Source organism: Salmo salar, chromosome ssa09 (genome assembly GCF_905237065.1).
Source record: "Salmo salar chromosome ssa09, Ssal_v3.1, whole genome shotgun sequence".
In the NCBI taxonomy this organism is placed as follows: Eukaryota; Metazoa; Chordata; class Actinopteri; order Salmoniformes; family Salmonidae; genus Salmo; species Salmo salar.
This window is the reverse complement of record NC_059450.1, coordinates 106,633,073-106,653,830: the sequence shown is the minus strand read 5'-3', so window position 1 is coordinate 106,653,830 and position 20,758 is coordinate 106,633,073. Positions and strand designations below refer to the sequence as shown.

Below are 20,758 nucleotides of genomic sequence, written 5' to 3'. Positions count from 1 at the left end.
TACTGATTTGATGAAGTCCTGGTTGGGCTTTTGTGCTGCTTGAATGAAGTCCTAGTTGGGTCTCTGTGCTGCTTGGATGAAGTCTTGGTTGGGTCTCAGGTCTGTTATTGTTTGCTATGGGTTGACGTGGAAGCTGGGTCTTCACAGCCGCCCTACCCAAGACGCCGCGGGGCTCTCTCACACACACTCTACAGTTCTTACCGTGGCCCGCCTTCGAAATCTCTCTGCTGCGCGCCTCCTGTATCCTCTGTATCCTCCACTTGCGCCCCCTGCCTCTGCCACCGCTGCCTGCAGCACTCTTGCCATCCCTCTGTCTCTGTGGCTCGGCGGCATCCTGCGGCTGGCGCTGCTGGCCCAAAGAAGTGGCCAGGTCGGAGTGGGACGAGGTGCTGTCGATGAGCCTCCTCCCCAGAGCCAGCGGTCTCACAGGCAGGGCCAGGCGCAGGCGCTTCCAGAAGAGAGAGGTGGACGGCTCCGACTGGCGTCCCCTCCAGGTGATGGTGGCGGTACTGCGGCGTAGCTGCTTGGCCTCAGTGCAAGAGGCCGGTAGTCTCGGGAGGGGGCTGTAAAGGATGGTGATGATGTGGGCATGGCTGGTGAGCTGGATGTAGAGGCCCAGGCGACACTCCAGCAGGCTGACACTCTTCTCTGTCAGGTAGGCTGGGCTCAGGACCACCAGGAGCCGGCGGCTTGACTGCATACACCTGAGGACAGCCTCCGACACATCTAGGGGAGAGAGACTCACCTTAGGAACCTACTAGGATGGCACAATGACATTATGGGCAACATTCAATAAAACCTCATTGCGGTATTTAAAGATACACTATGTGCGTTTAGTTGATGACTGTTTACATCAAATGTTGGATTGAATACGCAAATATAAACATTTCTTATCTCATTAAATCGCACAAATACTTAATTTTAAGGAAAAAAACATATATGATTTTGCTCGTGGATATGGGGAGGAGAGGTAGGCTCATTTAGAGACAATACTGTATATTCTGTCTATTTAAGGGACCCATTTTGGCAGAAGAGCACCCACAAATTCTGTTTTGCAAAAGCTGTTTTGCTAACACAGACTGTAATATGTTCTGGGATTCTTCCTATGGCATTGAGGAGTACACCACATCAGTCATTGGCTTCATCAATAAGTGCATCGATGACGTCGTCCCCACAGTGACCGTACGTACATACCCCAACCAAAAGCCATGGATTACAGGCAACATCCGCACTGAGCTAAAGGCTAGAGCTGCTGCTTTCAAGCTTATAAGAAATCCCGTTATGCCCTCCGATGAACCATCAAAGAGGCAAAGTGTCAATACAGGACTAAGATCGAATCGTATTACACCGGCTCTGACGCTCGTCGGATGTGGCAGAACTTGCAAATCATTACAGACTACAAAGGGAAGCACAGTCGAGAGCTGCCCAGGGACACGAGCCAACCAGATGAACGTAACTACTCATATGCTCGCTTATAGGCAAATAACACTGAAACATGCATGAGAGCACCAGCTGTTCCGGATGACTGTGTGATCACGCTCTCCGCAGCTGATGTGAGTAAGACCTTTAACCTCTCTAGGGTCGGCGGGACGAAATCGTCCCACCTACGTAACAGCCAGTGGAATCCTGTGGCGCGTTATTCAAATACCTTAGAAATGCTATTACTTCAATTTCTCAAACATATGACTATTTTACACCATTTTAAAGACAAGACTCTCGTTAATCTAACCACACTGTCCGATTTCAAAAAGGCTTTACAACGAAAGCAAAACATTAGTTTATGTCAGCAGAGTACCCAGCCAGAAATAATCAGACACCCATTTTTCAAGCTAGCATATAATGTCACATAAACCCAGAAGACAGCTAAATGCAGCACTAACCTTTGATGATCTTCATCAGATGACAACCCTGGGACATTATGTTATACAATACATGCATGTTTTGTTCAATCAAGTTCATATTTATATCAAAAACCAGCTTTTTACATTAGCATGTGACGTTCAGAACTAGCATACCCCCCGCAAACTTCCGTAGAATTTACTAAAAATGTATTAATTTACTCACGATAAACGTTCACAAAAAGCATAACAATTATTTTAAGAATTATAGATACAGACCTCCTCTATGCACTCGATATGTCCGATTTTAAAATAGCTTTTCGGTGAAAGCACATTTTGCAATATTCTCAGTAGATAGCCCGGCATCACAGGGCTAGCTATTTAGACACCCAGCAAGTTTAGCACTCACCAAAGTCCGATTTACTATAAGAAAAATGTTATTACCTTTGCTGTTCTTCGTCAGAATGCACTCCCAGGACTTCTACTTCAATAACAAATGTTGGTTTGGTTCAAAATAATCCATAGTTATATCCAAATAGCGGTGTTTTGTTTGTGTGTTCAAGACACTATCCGAATGGTAAAGAAGGGTGACGAGCACGACGCATTTCGTGACAAAAAATGTCTAAATATTCCATTACCGTACTTCAAAGCATGTCAACCGCTGTTTAAAATCAATTTTTATGCCATTTTTCTCGTAAAAAAGCGATAATATTCCGACCGGGAATCTGCGTTTAGGTAAAAAGACGAAAGAAAATAAAGCATGGGGTCGACTCGTGCACACGCCTAAGCCCATTGTCCTCTGATCGGCCACTTGCCAAAGGCGATAATGTGTTTCAGCCTGGGGCTGCCTCGATATCATTCAGCTTTTTCCCGCCTTCTGAGAGCCTATGGGAGCCGTAGGAAGTGTCACGTTACAGCAAAGATCCTCAGTCTTCAATAAACAGAGACAAGAAGGTCAAGGAATGGTCAGAGAGGGCACTTCCTGTAAGGAATCTTCTCAGGTTTTTGCCTGCCATATGAGTTCTGTTGTACTCACAGACACCATTCAAACAGTTTTATAAACTTTAGGGTGTTTTCTATCCAAAGCCAATAATTATTTGCATATTCTAGTTTCTGGGCAGTAGTAATAACCAGATTAAATCGGGTATGTTTTTTATCCGGCCGTGTAAATACTGCCCTCTACCCCCAACAGGTTAAACAGGTCAACATTCACAAGGCCGCAGGGCCAGACGGATTACCAGGATGTGTACGCTAGCGTCCCACCTCGACAACAGCCAGTGAAATTGCAAAATTCAAAACGCCAAATTCAAAACAACAGAAATCTCATGAATAAAATTCCTCAAACATACAAGTGTTATACACAATTTTAAAGATACACTTCTTGTTAATCCAGCCACAGTGTCTGATTTCAAAAAGGCTTTACGGTGAACGCACACGATACAATTATGTTAGGTTTGCGCCTAGTCACAAAAAAACATACCGCCATTTTCCAGCCAAAGAGAGGAGTCACAAAAAGCAGAAATAGAGATAAAATTAATCACTAACCTTCGATGATCTTCATCAGATGGCACTCATAGGACTTCATGCTACACAATACATGTACAGTGAGGGAAAAAGGATTTGATATTGTACGTTTGCCCACTGACAAAGAAATGATCAGTCTATAATTTTAATGGTAGGTTTATTTGAACAGTGAGAGACAGAATAACAACAACAAAATCCAGAAAAACCCATGTCAAAAATGTTATAAATTGATTTGCATTTTAATGAGGGAAATAAGTATTTGACCCCTCTGCAAAACATGACTTAGTACTTGGTGGCAAAACTCTTGTTGGCAATCACAGAGGTCAGATGTTTCTTGTAGTTGGCCACCAGGTTTGCACACATCTCAGGAGGGATTTTGTCCCACTCCTCTTTGCAGATCTTCTCCAAGTCATTAACCTCTCTAGGGTAGGGGGCAGTTTTTTCACATCCGGATAAAAAACGTACCCGATTTAATCTGGTTATTACTACTGCCCAGAAACTAGAATATGCATATAATTGTTTGATTTTGATAGAAAACACCCTAAAGTTTCTAAAACTGTTTGAATGGTGTCTGTGAGTTTAACAGAACTCATATGGCAGGCAAAAACCTGAGAAGATTCTGTACAGGAAGTGCCCTCTCTGACCATTTCTTGGCCTTCTACACTCTCTTTATTGAAAACTGAGGATCTCTGCTGTAACGTGACACTTCCTACGGCTCCCACAGGCACTCAGAGGGCGCCAGAACGTTGAATGATGACTTTGCAGCCCATGGGAGAACAATGAGATGGGTGCTCGCATGCACATGAAGAGGCCATTTTCAACTTTGAGTCTTTGAACGAAAACAGGGTTTCCCGGTCGGAATATTATCGCTTTTTTACGAGAAAAATCGCATGAAAATTGATTTTAAACAGCGTTTGACATGCTTTGAAGTACGGTAATGGAATATTTAGAATTTTTTTGTCACGATACGCGTCCGCGCGTCACCCTTCGTCACCCTTCGGATAGTGTCTTGAACGCAAGAACAAAACAGAGGATATTTGAACATAACTATGGATTATTTTGAACCAAACCAACATTTGTGGATGAAGTAGAAGTCCTGGGAGTGCATTCTGATGAAGAACAGCAAAGGTAATCCAATTTTTCTTAAAGTAAATCTGAGTTTGATGAGGGCCAAACTTGGTGGGTTTCAAAATAGCTAGCCCGTGATGGCGAGCTATCTACTCAGAATATTGCAAAATGTGCTTTTGCCGAAAAGCTATTTTAAAATCGGACACCGCGATTGCATAAAGGAGTTCTGTATCTATAATTCTTAAAATAATTGTTATGTTTTTTGTGAACGTTTATCGTGAGTAATTTAGTAAATTCACTGGTTGTTTGCGGTGGGTATGCTAGTTCTGAACGTCACATGCTAATGTAAAAAGCTGGTTTTTGATATAAATATGAACTTGATTGAACAAAACATGCATGTATTGTATAACATAATGTCCTAGGAGTGTCATCTGATGAAGATCATCAAAGGTTAGTGCTGCATTTAGCTGTGGTTTTGGTTTTTGTGACATTATATGCTAGCTTAAAAAATGGGTGTCTGATTATTTCTGTTTTGCTTTCGTTGTAAAGCCTTTTTGAAATCGGACAGTGTGGTTAGATTAACGAGAGTCTTGTCTTTAAAATGGTGTAAAATAGTCATATGTTTGAGAAATTGAAGTAATAGCATTTCTAAGGTATTTGAATATCGCGCCACGGGATTCCACTGGCTGTTGAGTAGGTGGGACGATTTCGTCCCACATACACTAGAGAGGTTAAGGTTGAGGCTGACGTTTGGCAACTCGAACCTTCAGCTCCCACCACAGATTTTCTATGGGATTAAGGTCTGGAGACTGGCTAGGCCACTCCAGGACCTTAATTTGTGTCTTCTTGAGCCAATCCTTTGTTGCCTTGGCCGTGTGTTTTGGGTCATTGTCATGCTGGAATACCCATCCACGACCCATTTTCGATGCCCTGGCTGAGGGAAGGAGGTTCTCTCCCAAGATTTGACGGTATATGGCCCCGTCCATCGTCCCTTTGATGCGGTGAAGTTGTCCTGTCCAGAAATACACACCCAAAGCATAATGTTTCCACTTCCATGTTTGACGGTGGGGATGGTGTTCTTGGGGTCATAGGCAGCATTCCTCCACCTCCAAAGATGGCGAGTTGAGTTGATGCCAAAGAGCTCCATTTTGGTCTCATCTGACCACAACACTTTCACCCAGTTGTCCTCTGAATCATTCAGATGTTCATTGGCAAACTTCAGACGGGCATGTATATGTGCTTTCTTGAGCAGGGGGACCTTGCGGGCGCTGCAGGATTTCAGTCCTTCACGGCGTAGTGTGTTACCAATTGTTTTCTTGGTGACTATGGTCCCAGCTGCCTTGAGATCATTGACAAGATCCTCCCGTGTAGGTCTGGGCTGATTCCTCACCATTCTCATGATCATTGCAACTCCACAAGGTGAGATCTTGCATGGAGCCCCAGGCCGAGGGAGATTGACAGTTCTTTTGTGTTTCTTCCATTTGCGAATAATCGCACCAAATGTTGTCACCTTCTCACCAAGCTGCTTGGCGATGGTCTTGTAGCTCATTCCAGCCTTGTGTAGGCCTACAATCTTGTCCCTGACATCCTTGGAGAGGTCTTTGGTCTTGGCCATGGTGGAGAGTTTGGAATCTGATTGATTGATTGCTTCTGTGGACAGGTGTGTTTTATACAGGTAACAAACTGAGATTAGGAGCACTCCCTTTAAGAGTGTGCTCCTAATCTCAGCTCGTTACCTGGATTAAACACACCTGGGAGCCAGAAATATTTCTGATTGAGAGGGGGTCAAATACTTATTTCCCTCATTAAAATGCTAATCAATTTATAAAAATTTTGACATGCGTTTTTCTCGATTTTTTTGTTGTTATTCTGTCTCTCACTGTTCAAATGAACCTACCATTAAAATTATAGCCTGATCATTTCTTTGTCAGTGGGCAAACGTACAAAATCAGCAAGGGATCAAATACTTTTTTCCCTCACTGTATGTTTTGTTTGATAAATTTCATATTTATATCCAAATATCTCAGTTTACATTGGCGCGTTATGTTCAGTAATGTTTTGCCTACAAAACACCCGGTGATATTGCAGAGAGCCACATCAATTTACAGAAATACTCATCATAAACTTTGATGAAAGATTCAAGTGTTATGCATAGGATTATAGATAAACTGTCCTTAATGCAAACACTGTCAGATTTCAAAAAAGCTTCACGGCGAAAGCACACCTTGCGATAATCTGAGTATAATTATTGGCTTTGGATAGAAAACACCCTAAAGTTTCTAAAACTGTTTGAATGGTGTCTGTGAGTATAACAGAACTCAACAATTTACTAAATTACTCACGATAAACGTTCACAAAAAGCATAACAATTATTTTAAGAATTATAGATACAGAACTCCTCTATGCACTCGATATGTCCGATTTTAAAATAGCTTTTTGGTGAAAGCACATTTTGCAATATTCTAAGTACATAGCCCAGCCATCACGGGCTAGCTATTTAGACACCCGGCAAGTTTAGCCTTCACCAAATTCAGATTTACTATTATAAAAGTTTTATTACCTTTTGTTGTCTTCATCAGAATGCACTCCCAGGACTGCTAGTTCAATAACAAATGTTGGTTTGGTCCTAAAGAATCCATCGTTATATCCGAATAGCGGCGTTTTGTTCGTGCGTCCCAGACACTATCCGAAATGGTAAATCAGGGTCGCGCGCATGGCGCAATTCGTGACAAAAAATGTCAAAATATTCCATTACCGTACTTCGAAGCATGTCAACCGCTGTTTAAAATCAATTTTTATGCAATTTATCTCATAAAAAAGCGATAATATTCCGACCGGGAATCTCCTTTTCGGCAAACAGATGAAAAATCACAAAGACGGGGGCGGCCAGGGCACGCGCCTAAGCCCACAGTCCCTTGATCGGCCACTTGAGAAAGGCGATAATGTGTTTCAGCCTGGGGCTGGGATGACGACATTCAGGTTTTTCCCGGGCTCTGAGCGCCCATGGAAGACGTAGGAAGTGTCACGTTAGAGCAGAGATCCTTTGTAAAAGATAGAGATGGCAAAGAAGTTCAAGAAATGGTCAGACAGGCCACTTCGTGTAAAGGAATCTCTCAGGTGTTGACCTGCCATTTGAGTTCTGTTATACTCACAGACACCATTCAAACAGTTTTAGAAACTTTGGAGTGTTTTCTATCCAAAGCCAATAATTATATGCATATTCTAGTTACTGGACAGGAGTAGTAACCAGATTAAATCGGGTACGTTTTTTATCCAGCCGTGAAAATACTGCCCCCTAGCCATAACAGGTTAACACCCGGCAATTCTACAATCTAAGCTTGATGCCCTCAAACTCACACAAATTATCAATGAACCTACCAGGTACAACCCCAAATCCATAAACACGGGCACCCTCATTGATATCATCCTAACCAACCTGCCCTCCAAATACACCTCTGCTGTCTTCAACCAGGATCTCAGCGATCACTGCCTCATTGCCTTCGTCCGTAATGGGTCTGCGGTCAAACGACCACCCCTCATCCCTGTCAAACGCTCCCTAAAACACTTCAGAGAGCAGGCCTTTAATCGACATGGCCCGGGTATCCTGGAAGAATAATGACCTCATCCCGTTAGTAGAGGATGCCTGGCTATTCTTTAAAAGTGCTTTCCTCACCATCTTAAATAAGCATGCCCCATTCAAAAAATGTTGAACCAGGAACAGATATAGGCCTTGGATCACTCCAGACCTGACTGCACTTGACCAGCACAAAAACATCCTGTGGCGTACTGCATTAGCATCGAATAGCCTCCGTGATATGCAACTTTCAGGGAAGTTAGGAGCCAATATACACAGGCAGTTAGGAAACCAAAGGCTAGCTTTTTCAAACAGAAATGTGCATCCTGTAGCACAAACTCCTAAAAGTTCTGGTACACTAAAGTCCATGGAGAATAAGAGCACCTCCTCCCAGCTGCCCACTGCACTGAGGCTAGGAAACACTGTCACCACCGATAAATCCGTAATAATTGAGAATTTCAATAAGCAATTTTCTTCGGCTGGCCATGCTTTCCACCTGGCTACCCGTACACCGGCCAACAGCCCTGCGCCCCCCACAGCAACTTGCCCAAGCCTCCCCCATTTCTCCTTCTCCCAAATCCAGATAGCTGATGTTCTGAAAGAGCTGCAAAATCTGGACCCCTACAAATCAGCCAAGCGAGACAATCTGGACCCTCTGTTTCTAAAAGTATCCCCTGAAATTTTTGCAACCCCTTTTACTAGCCTGTTCAACCTCCCTTTCATATTGTCTGAGATCCCCAACGATTGGAAAGCTGCCGCGGTCATCCCCCTCTTCAAAGGCAGAGACACTCTAGACCCAAACTGCTACAGACCTATATCTATCCTACCTTGCCTTTCTATGGTCTTCGAAATCAAAGTTAACAAACAGATCACTGACCATTTCGAATCCCACCGTTCCTTCTCCGCAATGCAATCTGGTTTCCGAGCTGGTCATGGGTGCACCTCAGCCACGCTCAAGGTCCTAAACGATATCATAACCGCCATTGATAAGAGACATTACTGTGCAGTTGTATTCATCGACCTGGCCAAGGCTATCGACTCTGTCAATCACCACATTCTTATCGGCAGACTCAACAGCCTTGGTTTCTCTAATGACTGCCTCGCCTGGTTCAACAACTACGTCTCAGACAGAGTTCAGTGTGTCAAATTGGAGGGCCTGTTGTCCGGAACTCTGGCAGTCTCTATGGGGTGCCACAGGGTTCCATCCTCGGGCCGACTCTTTTCTCTGTATACATCAATGTTGTTGCTCTTGCTGCTGGTGATTCTCTGATCCACCTCTACGCAGACGACACCATTCTGTATACTTCTGGCCCTTCTTTGGACACTGTGTTAACTAACCTCCAGACGGGCTTCAATGCCATACAACTCTCCTTCCATGGCCTCCAACTGCTCTTAAATGCAAGCAAAACTAAATGCATGCTCTTCAACCGATCGCTACCCACACCTGCCCGCCCATCCAGCATCACTACTCTGGACGGTTCTGACTTAGAATATGTGAACTACAAATACCTAGGTGTCTGGTTAGACTGTAAACTCTCCTTCCCGACTCACATCAAACATCTCCAATCCAAAGCTAAATCTAGAATTGGCTTCCTATTTCGCAACAAAGCATCTTTCACTCATGCTGCCAAACATACCCTCGTAAAACTGACCATCCTACCGATCCTTGACTTCGGCGATATAATTTACAAAATAGCCTCCAATACCCTACTCAATAAATTGGATGCAGTGCCATCCGTTTTGTCACCAAAGCCCCATATACTACCCACCACTGCGACCTGTACGCGCTCGTTGGCTGGCCCTCGCTTCATACTCGTCGCCAAACCCACTGGCTCCAGGTCATCTACAAGACCCTGCTAGGTAAAGGTCCCCTTATCTCAGCTCGCTGGTCACCATAGCAACACCCACCTGTAGCACGTGCTCCAGCAGGTATACGTCTCTGGTCACCCCCAAAGCCAATTCCTCCTTCGGCCGCCTCTCCTTCCAGTTCTCTGCTGCCAATGACTGGAATGAACTACAACAATCTCTAAAACTGGAAACACTTATCTCCCTCACTAGCTTTAAGCACCAGCTGTCAGACCAGCTCACAGATTACTGCACCTGTACATAGCCCATCTATAATTTAGACCAAACAACTACCTCTTCCCCTACTGTATTTATTTTGCTCCTTTGCACCCCATTACTTCTATTTCTACTTTACACTTTCTTCCACTGCAAATCTACCATTCCAGTGTTTTACTTGCTTTATTGTATTTACCTCGGCACCATGGCCTTTTTTGCCTTTACCTCCCTTATCTCACCTCATTTGCTCACTTTGTATATAGACTTATTTTTCTACTATATTATTGACTTAGTTTGTTTTACGCCATGTGTAACTCTGTGTTGTTGTATGTGTCAAACTGCTTTGCTTTATCTTGGCCAGGTCACAATTGTTAATGAGAACTTGTTCTCAACTTGCCTACCTGGTTAAATAATAAATAAATAAATAAAAGGCACTACAGAGGATAGTGTGTACGGCCCAGTACATCACTTCCTGCCATCCAGGACCTCTATACCAGGCAGTGTCAGAAGGCCCTGAAAATCGTCAAAGACTCCAGCCACCCTAGTCATAGACCATTCTCTCTGCTTCCGCACGGCAAGTCTAGGTCCAAGAGGCTTCTTAACAACTTCTACCCCCAAGCAATAAGACTCCTGAACATCTAATCAAATGTCTACCCAGAGTATTTGCATTGCCCCCCCCCCCCTTTTTTTACACACTGCTACTCTGTTATTATCTATGCATAGTCACTTTAATAACTCTACCTACATATACTTATTACCCCAATTACCTCGACTAACCGGTGCTTTTCACATTGACTCTGTACCAGTACCCACTGTATATAGTCTCGCTATTATTATTTTACTGCTGCTCTATAACTACTTATTACTATTATTTCTTATTCTTATTTGTATTTTTTAAACTGCATTGTTGGTTAGGGGCTTGTAAGTAAGCATTTCACTGTAAGGTCTACACCAGTTGTGTTTGGCGCATGTGACAAATACAATTCAGAGGCGATTTGATATTCTGCAAAGCCAGATTTTTTCCAATGGTCAAATAAAATTACAGAATAGTTTTGATGTACTATAAAGGAACGTAGTGTGAAAACGTACTAATCACTAACAAGTGGACTCCCCTCAAAACTGTGCACATTAATCATACTAATTTGTCATTGCTATGGCATGTTCGACTGAATTTCAGCCTGTATATTTTCCATGATCAAAAACAATGACAAATTCACATACTCATAGCCATCATAGATATCACCTTCCAGAAATATATTTCAACCAGCAACTCCAAACACAGTCATGTGAAAGATTATGCATAATATGACAAACATTAATGAAAATGTGATGAAATTAAATGACATGGATGAAATGGATACTGAGATATGAAAAAAATGCATTTATTCAGATAAACATTTACATATGAAAGTATACAAAATGAGACAATGTGAGACCCTTTCAAAAGAGCATTTAACAGAATGCAAAACAAATGGATGAATGGTTTCTCATTCACAAAAAGGAAACAAGACGACAGTGTAATAATGGATCAATGGTGTGTGTGTGTGTGTGTATGTGGGTGGGCGTGCGTGCGTGCGTCACATATATGCTATGCCATTCTGTATTCTAAGTGCGAGTTGTGTCTTCCACCATGTTATTATGCTCGCTGTGTGTCTATAGCTATATTCTGCAGTGGTAAAACGTTACTATCTTGGCTCTGTAGCTAGTCTTTAATCCTTCTGACAGGTAGCTCCACACGGAGTCGCTTCCAGAACCTAGAGGACAGATCGCTGGATTTGTCCCCTTGCCATCGGACCAATGCCAGGGCTACTCTCGCTCGCCTCAGCTCGCGCACCCAGCCGCCCCGCCTCAAGGGCTTATACTGGACCAGGATGACCCGCAGATGTCCACCCCATGCCATGCTGTCTAGCCCTGCCTTGAGCTCCAGCAGGGCCTGGGTCCCCTGGAGGCCGTATCCTGGGCTGAGCACCACCAGGACGCGGCGACTGCGGCCCACAAAGGTCAACGTCTCGTCAGTGATGGCTGGGAAGGGGATCACACCATTCTCACTCAGTAACACAGCGCTTCCGAGGGGGTCGGACTGAGCAAGGCGCTATGCAGATTCACTAATCTTGATCACATAATGAGTCATTTTGGATGCAAGATGATTTGTAGATCAGTGATTCAGCACAGCGCCTTCATTCAGGCCAATCCTCCGAATCTTCTAATGGTAATAGCATGTGTCATTGTTAGGGCCAGGGGAGGTTTGCTGACCATGTGACATGACCAGGGAAAACACCAGGCCCTGGTTGTAGGCTATTAGAGTTTTTCCTGGTCAGGTTGTGGTCAGGAAAATCTCTGGTCTGTAATCATCTCCCTAACAATTCCTACACATTTCTACCCACTGGTTCATTCTTACACACTGTTCCCCTTTCTCTCATACACTCCTTATCCCGCTGTTGGACTGTTCCATACTGATATCAGTGCCTGAAGATAGACCATACTCACTCCCTCCAGGAAGGCTGTCCCTGTCGAAGATGCAGACGGTATAGCCCAGCTCATTCTCCAGGACCCTGCGGAGTGTCAAGAGGACAAATTGCTCCTCCTCGCTATTCCTCGCGTACGAGATGTAGATGTCATACTCCTTGTCGTCTGAATGAGGGAGGAAGCAGAAACACAGTAAGAAGAAAAAAATGTATTTCAGAGATGTCATTATTAGCGTCAGGAGTTTCCTGACCACATTAGTTTTTCCAGATCAGGTTTAATACGTTGGAGCTAGGTCAAGTGGTCAGGAAAAACAAATGGCCCTAGTTGGTTATTCTTAGCAAGGTCTGTCTGTACAGTAGGTGTCCCACCTGTACAGCGTTCGTCGGTTCCAAACCAGGAGCGATAGAGCAGCAGCAGCTCCAGCCAGAAGATGTGGTAGACCACGAACAGCACCAGCATCAGGAACAGAGTCACGCCCAGGCCACAGCCCAGCTCCACGGATGGCAGGTACACTGAAAATTCATTAGAGAAATTGGGTGCCTCGGGCTGGACTAGTTGGTAACACCATCACCTGCAGCATATACTGTACCAATATTCAAGGCGACATTTTCACAGTGCAAAAGAATTGTGCAAAGTGCAAAAAATAGCATAAACCAAACATGTTATTTAACCTACTGTATATTTAGGCAGGTGATTCCCATTGAGGCCAATGTCACAGTATGATTTAACAAGAATTTTGTAAACTGAGCAATACATCTATAGTTTCCTCTTTATAAAGCACATTGTTGAAGAAAAAGTTACAAATGTAATCACACTGATTACAATGAGGTTTATTGTAATTTTAGCACTTTGCACAATTATTTTGCACTATAAAAATGTTGCCCTCAGTCTGTGGTAGCCTTAAATCAAATCCAAACCCTCCTACCTGTATGTCTCATCCTGCTCTCCCTCACTGTTACGCCTGCTTATCCCCCCAAAAAAATAATAAAATGGGAAAGGCCTGTGTGATATAGCCAACTCTTCTAGGCTACAGGATTGGTGTGACCTGCACTCACTGGAAATACTATTGATAATGATAATATACTGTACTTTTGTTTGTTCATTCTTTAGAGCCTAAGATGTTGGGGGAAAGGGGGGGTGCTATGCTGACATATGGAATTGTTTTAAGATGGTCATACTATGGATCATTTAGCTTGTTTGTTTTAATTCTTTTTTTTTACACATATTTAACCCCTTTTTTGAGTAGGCACAAAACTACCTTCATAATTCCATATTTTTGTTTTTACAGGTACTGGTTACCTTCAGACGAGTCCCATGACACAATCTCAGCTTTCCACAGTGCAGTCCCATTAATTTGTAGCCCAAACGGTTCAGACACTACCAAACAGAAGTTGGCAAATAGACGATGCCGACTACCAACTTCAGATATCTGTAGCTTAAACTGACGGATTTTACTGGGAATTGTTTTATTATGTAACTTAGATTGATGCACCGGTGCTAGGGAGTTAAGCACCTTTCACACGAGTCATTGCAGCCCAATGTGCTTCACAAGTTATTGCTTGAAATAATAAAACATAGTCGTACACTAAAGCATGTAGCATGTAAAAAATAAAACAAAAAACAGAGCAAGATATAAAACAATGGTATAAAAATAATACTAATAAAGGAAACAAAGAGAATTTATCAAATGTAAAAGCATTAAAACAGAATAAAAAGGCAAACTAGTTAGAAAACAAGATAAGAATATTGATTTTTTTTAAGAATGTTACACTAAACAGTCCAAACCTCTGCTACTTACCCTCTGCAGAGATTAAGTTATTTTTAAATTCTATCATGGAAACGATCGGTGGTGGAAATTCAAATAATGAGGAGAGGCAAAGCCAATAATCAATCAACGTATTACTTTTATTAAAAACGTATTGTAATAAGGAGGCTGGTCGCACCACCCATGCAGGTGAAATGGAGTGAGAGCCCCCTGTACAAAAAGTACAAGAGCATTGATATAGTCAAACTACCCCATGCAAGCATCTGCAAAACACGTGGCCCTATGTATGTGTGTGTGAGGGGAGACAACTGGGTGAAAAGGTTGCCTCAGTGTGTCGCAACTCCAGACATACTTCCTCGAACAATAGCTCAACGGTTCCCCCAAGTTGGGCAAGCGTCTTTGACTATCGGCCCAGATGACGTATGGTCGTACTGGTCACACACACACACACAAAACATGAATCTTTCGCCCAGAAACAGGCTCCAAACAAAACAATAGATATATCATTGGTGTGCAGGATAAAACCTTTACTCTGTCTCCAGTTAACTTAAGAGGAACCAGTCAGTTTCTGTCAAGTCTTGGCAGAGTGCCCAGACATCATGGGGTCATTCTACACACACAGAACTGTTAGACCAGGCCTCTATCAAGGCACGCACACACACTTTTCTACCTATATGAGTTTGTTAAAGAAACTATCTCAAGCCCAATGCCTAGGCTTAAAGACGGCTATTTTAGTACAAAAGCATTAGTAAGGTTTAACAGAAAATGTCCTCACAGATCACACAACAGTCCACAAGATCAACCACAGAGCACTAGCTACACACCACTTTCCCATAGTGACTAATACAATATTCAGCACATTTCCACACAAATGATCAACAAATGTCATATTGTGTCATGCTATGCTCTGTGGTGTTTTAAATCATTCCTCACCCTCCTCTTCTAGCACTGCCCTGCGGGTGGCTACATCTCGGCCGTTGCGTCCGGAGCAGTTGTATTCTCTGGTCAGGTCCTCTGAGCTGAAGTCCTGGATGCGGAGCACATTCTCAACTGTCCAGTCCCCAAAATAATTCAACACCACCCTGTAGGATAGAGAGATGAGGGGAGGAGAGAGGAGATGAAGGGAAGGAAAAAATTGGACAGGGGTAACAGAAGAATGAGAGGATAGAAACAAACAAAATATCTGTATAAAAGAATAGAGAAGAATAGAAATGAGAAGATAAAGTAACAGAAGAGACAAGAAAAGACAGAAGAGGATGAGACTTACCTAGAAGTGAATGAGATGCGGGGATCAGCTAGCTGATCTACAGTCTTCCCATCGATGGTCCACCAGGTCTCCCTGGGTCCTTCCAGGTAGGGCAATGACACCCTGCATATGAGAGTCACCTCTGACCCTGCAACAGTCACCACGGCAATCAATTCTGCTGCATTACCACGGGAACAATGTCTACTGTGCTACTGTGTCACCATGACAATATCACCCAATCTCATCAACTCACAAAAAAATGCAAGTAACATTCTGTGAAATGGTATTGATTGTACTCGATTGCCAGTAATCAAATGAATGTGGAACTGTCACTTTAGTCTGCACCCTGTGATGGGAAATATTATTATTGGCACAACCAAAGAACAGCTAAACTGGTACAACACTCTACACTAACTGGTGCAACAAATATAACCTACAACAAAGCACACTGGGAAATATGTTAAATGAGGCCCAGAAGTCACAATACTATGCACCCACAATTGGTCAATAGGTTGGAAATGTACTGTATTCTATGTGGTGATATTATTCTAACATCTGAAATACAGATATTCTTTCCTCACATATGACAATTTTCACACAATGCAGTGTAATATTTTGTCAAACGTTTACAGTGCATGTTGAGTTGTTAAGTTGAGCCTTGCTGTTAGAAAACAAATCAAAGTATCCGTCTTTCTGTTATCACATATGTATCTCCCCAAACGCACTCAATAATCATTGCCCATCTCAACTTTCAAATTAGTGACAGCCAACACATAAGATAAGTTTATCAAACTTAGTTATAGTAACTTCTAAGTTCTAAAACTGATCTCAAGTCAGTTATTAAAATGTTGGAGATGGAGAGGCCTCAACGTGAGATTCACCTCTGACCCTGCAACAGTCACCAAGGCTATCAATACTGCTGCATTACCATGGGAACAATGTCTACTGTACTAGATAGTCACCATGACAATATCACCGCTTCAGCCATAACTACAACGTTGTCACATTAAACATTTGAATAAAATTAAAAAGGGATAGCCAAAACTCTGATGTTGATGATTCCATGTGTCAATGTTGAGTATTATTTATTTTTTCTATTTATTGAGACAACTCTGTCACAACCATATGCTTAGTATTAATTCTAATTTGATGATCACAACAGCGAAAAGTGGGAAGTGATGGTCTGATCTTCAACTGAATTGTATGACTTGTTATGGGGAAAGAATTGAATCTGAGTTGAATAAGTTTAACTTCATTTATCATAATATTTTCTGAGTGTACAAATCATTAGGAGCACCTTCCTAATATTGAGAAGAACCCCCTTTTGCCCTCAGAACAGCCTAAATTTGTCAGGCCATTGACTCTACAAGGTGTTGAAAGCGTTCCACAGGGATGCTGGCCCATGTTGACTCCAATGCTTCCTACAGTTGTGTCAAGTGGGCTGGATGTCCTTTGGGTGGTGGACTGTTGAGCGTGAAAAACTGCACAGCATTGCAGTTCTTGACACAAACCGGTGCACCTGGCACCTTACCCCGTTCAAAGGGACTTAAATCTTTTGTCTTGCCCATTTACCCTCTGAATGGCACACATACACAATCCAATTTTTTCAAGGCTTAAAAATCTTTCTTTAACCTGTCTCCTCCCCATCTACACTGATTGAAGTGGATTCTCGCAACTGACACTGATAAGGGATCATAGCTGTCACCTGGATTCACCTGGTCAGTCTGTCGTGTGTGTGTGTGTGTGTGTGCGCGCGCTTGCACACACACACGTTCAAAAGTTTGGGGTCACTTAGAAATGGCCTTGTTTTTTAAAGAAAAGCACTTTTTTTGGTCAATTAAAATAACATCAAATTGATCAGAAATATAGTGTAGACATTGTTAATGTTGTAAATGACTATTGTAGCTGGAAAACACGTCTCAACGTCAACAGTGAAGCGGCGACTCCGGGATGCTGGCCTTCTAGGCAGAGTTCCTCTGTCCAGTGTCTGTTCTTTTGCCCATCTTAATCTTTTCTTTTATTGGCCAGTCTGAGATATGGCTTCATCTTTGCAACTCTGCCTAGAAGGCCGGCATCCCGGAGTCGCCTCTTCATTGTTGACGTTGAGACTGGTGTTTTGCAGGTACAATTGAATGAAGCTGCCAGTTGAGGACTTGTGAGGCGTCTGTTTCTCAAACTAGACACTCTAATGTACTTGTCCTCTTGCTCAGTTGTGCACCGGGGCCTCCCACTCCTCTTTCTATTCTGGTTAGAGCCAGTTTGCGCTGTTCTGTGAAGTAGGGAGTAGTACACAGCGTTGTATGAGATCTTCAGTTTCTTGGCAATTTCTCGCATGGCATAGCCTTCATTTCTCAGAACAAGAATAGACTGACGAGTTTCGGAAGAAAAGTCTTTGTTTCTGGCCATTTTGAGCCTGTAATCGAACCCACAAATGCTGATGCTCCAGATACTCAACTAGTCTAAAGAAGGCCAATTTATTGCTTCTTTAAATCAGCACAACAGTTTTAAGCTGTGCTAACATAATTGCAAAAGTGTTTTCTAATGATCAATTAGCCTTTTATTATGAAAAACTTGGATTAGCTAACAACGTACCATTGGAACACAGGAGCGATGGTTGAAGATAACGGGCCTCTGTAAGCCAATGTAGATATTCACTTACAAAAAATCTGCTCTTTCCACCTACAATAGTCATTTACAAGATTAACAATGTCTACACTATTTCTGATCAATTTGATGTCATTTTAAATTTGCTTTTCTTTCAAAAACAAGGACATTTCTAAGTGACCCCAAACTTTTGAACGGTAGTGTGTGTGTATATATATATATTTGTTTCAAAAACAAGGACATTTCTAAGTGACCCCAAACTTTTGAACGGTAGTGTGTGTGTGTATATATATATATATATATATATATATATATATATATATATATATATATATATACACACACACATATATATATATACATATACACACATATATACATATACACACATATACACACTACCGTTCAAAAGTGTATATATATATGGGGGGTGAAAAGTATTTGATCCCCTGCTGATTTTGTACGTTTGCCCACTTACAAAGAGATGATTAGTCTATAATTTTAATGGTAGGTTTATATGAAAAGTGAGAGAGAGAATAACAACAACAAAAATCCAGAAAAACGCATGTCAAAAATGTTATAAATTGATTTGCATTTTAAATGAGGGAAATAAGTATTTGACCCCTCTGCAAAACATGACTTAGTACTTGGTGGCAAAACCCTTGTTGGCAATCACAGAGGTCAGACGTTTCTTGTAGCTGGCCAGCAAGTTTGCACACATCACAGGAGGAATTTTGTCCCACTCCTCTTTGCAGATCTTCTCCAAGTCATTAAGGTTTCGAGGCTGACGTTTGGCAACTCGAAACTTCAGCTCCCTCCACAGATTTTCTATGGGATTAGGTCTGGAGACTGGCTTGGCCACTCCAGGACCTTAATGTGCTTCTTCTTGAGCCACTCCTTTGTTGCCTTGGCCGTGTGTTTTGGTCCTTGTCATGCTGGAATACCCATCCACGACCCATTTTCAATGCCCTGGCTGAGGGAAGGAGGTTCACACCCAAGATTTGACAGTACATGGCACCGTCAAATGATGCGGTGAAGTTGTCCTGTCCCCTTAGCAGAAAAACACCTCCAAAGCAAAATGTTTCCACCTCCATGTTTGACGGTGGAGATGGTGTTCTTGGGGTCATAGGCAGCATTCCTCCTCCTCCAAACATAGCGAGTTGAGTTGATGCCAAAGAGCTCCATTTTGGTCTCATCTGACCACAACACTTTCACCCAGTTGTCCTCTGAATCATTCAGATGTTCATTGGCAAACTTCAGACAGGCATGTATATGTATTCCTGAGCAGGGGGATCTTGCGGGCGCTGCAGGATTTCAGTCCTTCACGGCGTAGTGTGTTACCAATTGTTTTCTTGGTGACTATGGTCCCAGCTGCCTTGAGATCATTGACAAGATCCTCCCATGTAGTTCTGGGCTGGTTCCTCACCGTTCTTATGCTCATTCCAACTCCACGAGGTGAGATCTTGCAGGGAGCCCCAGGCCGAGGGATATTGACAGTTCTTTTGTGTTTCTTCCATTTGCGAATAATCGCACCAAATGTTGTCGCCTTCTCACCAAGCTGCTTGGCGATGGTCTTGTAGCCCATTCCAGCCTTGTGTAGGTCTACAATCTTGTCCCTGACATCCTTGGAGAGCTCTTTGGTCTTGGCCATGGTGGAGAGTTTGGAATCAAAGTGATTGATTGCTTCTGTGGACAGTTGTCTTTTATACAGGTAACAAGCTGTGGTTAGGAGCACACCCTTTAAGAGTGTGCTCCTAATCTCAGCTCGTTACCTGTATAAAAGACACCTGACCTGGGAGCCAGAAATCTTTCTGATTGAGAGGGGGTCAAATACTTATTTCCCTCATTAAAATGCAAATCAATATAACATTTTTGACATGCGTTTTTCTCGATATTTTTGTTGTTATTCTGTCTCTCACTGTTCAAATAAATAGACTGATCATTTCTTTGTCAGTGGGCAAACGTACAAAATCAGCAGGGGATCAAATACTTTTTTCCCCCCACTGTGTGTGTGTGTGTATATGTGTATATATATATATTTATTACACACTGCTCAAAAATAAAGGGAACACTTAAACAACACAATGTAACTCCAAGTCAATCACACTTCTGTGAAATCAAACTGTCCACTTAGGAAGCAACACTGATTTACAATACATTTCACATGCTTTTGTGCAAATGGAATAGACAACAGGTGGAAATTATAGGCAATTAGCAAGACACCCCCAATAAAGGAGTGGTTCTGCAGGTGGGGACCACAGACCACTTCTCAGTTCCTATGCTTCCTGGCTGATGTTTTGGTCACTTTTGAATGCTGGCGGTGCTTTCACTCTAGTGGTAGCATGAGACGGAGTCTACAACCCACACAAGTGGCTCAGGTAGTGCAGCTCATCCAAGATGGCACATCAATGCGAGCTGTGGCAAGAAGGTTTGCTGTGTCTGTCAGCGTAGTGTCCAGAGCATGGAGGCGCTACCAGGAGACAGGCAAGTACATCAGGAGACGTGGAGGAGGCCGTAGGAGGGCAACAACCCAGCAGCAGGACCGCTACCTCCGCCTTTGTGCAAGGAGGAGCAGGAGAAGCACTGCCAGAGCCCTGCAAAATGACCTCCAG

The 20,758-nt window shown here is 42.8% G+C and overlaps 1 protein-coding gene across 1 annotated transcript in view; it reads right to left on the bottom strand.

Annotated features, from left to right (window-relative positions):
- Window positions 1-11,432: 11,432 nt before the first annotated feature.
- il1rap (interleukin 1 receptor accessory protein) overlaps window positions 11,433-20,758 on the bottom strand; it is a 34,239-nt gene continuing 24,913 nt past the window's right edge. Inside the window, 5 exon segments of the mRNA NM_001123552.1 lie at window positions 11,433-12,087; window positions 12,553-12,696; window positions 12,900-13,043; window positions 15,230-15,378; window positions 15,564-15,690. Of these exon segments, the coding sequence (NP_001117024.1) occupies window positions 11,768-12,087; window positions 12,553-12,696; window positions 12,900-13,043; window positions 15,230-15,378; window positions 15,564-15,690 (884 nt within the window). The 3' untranslated portion in view covers window positions 11,433-11,767.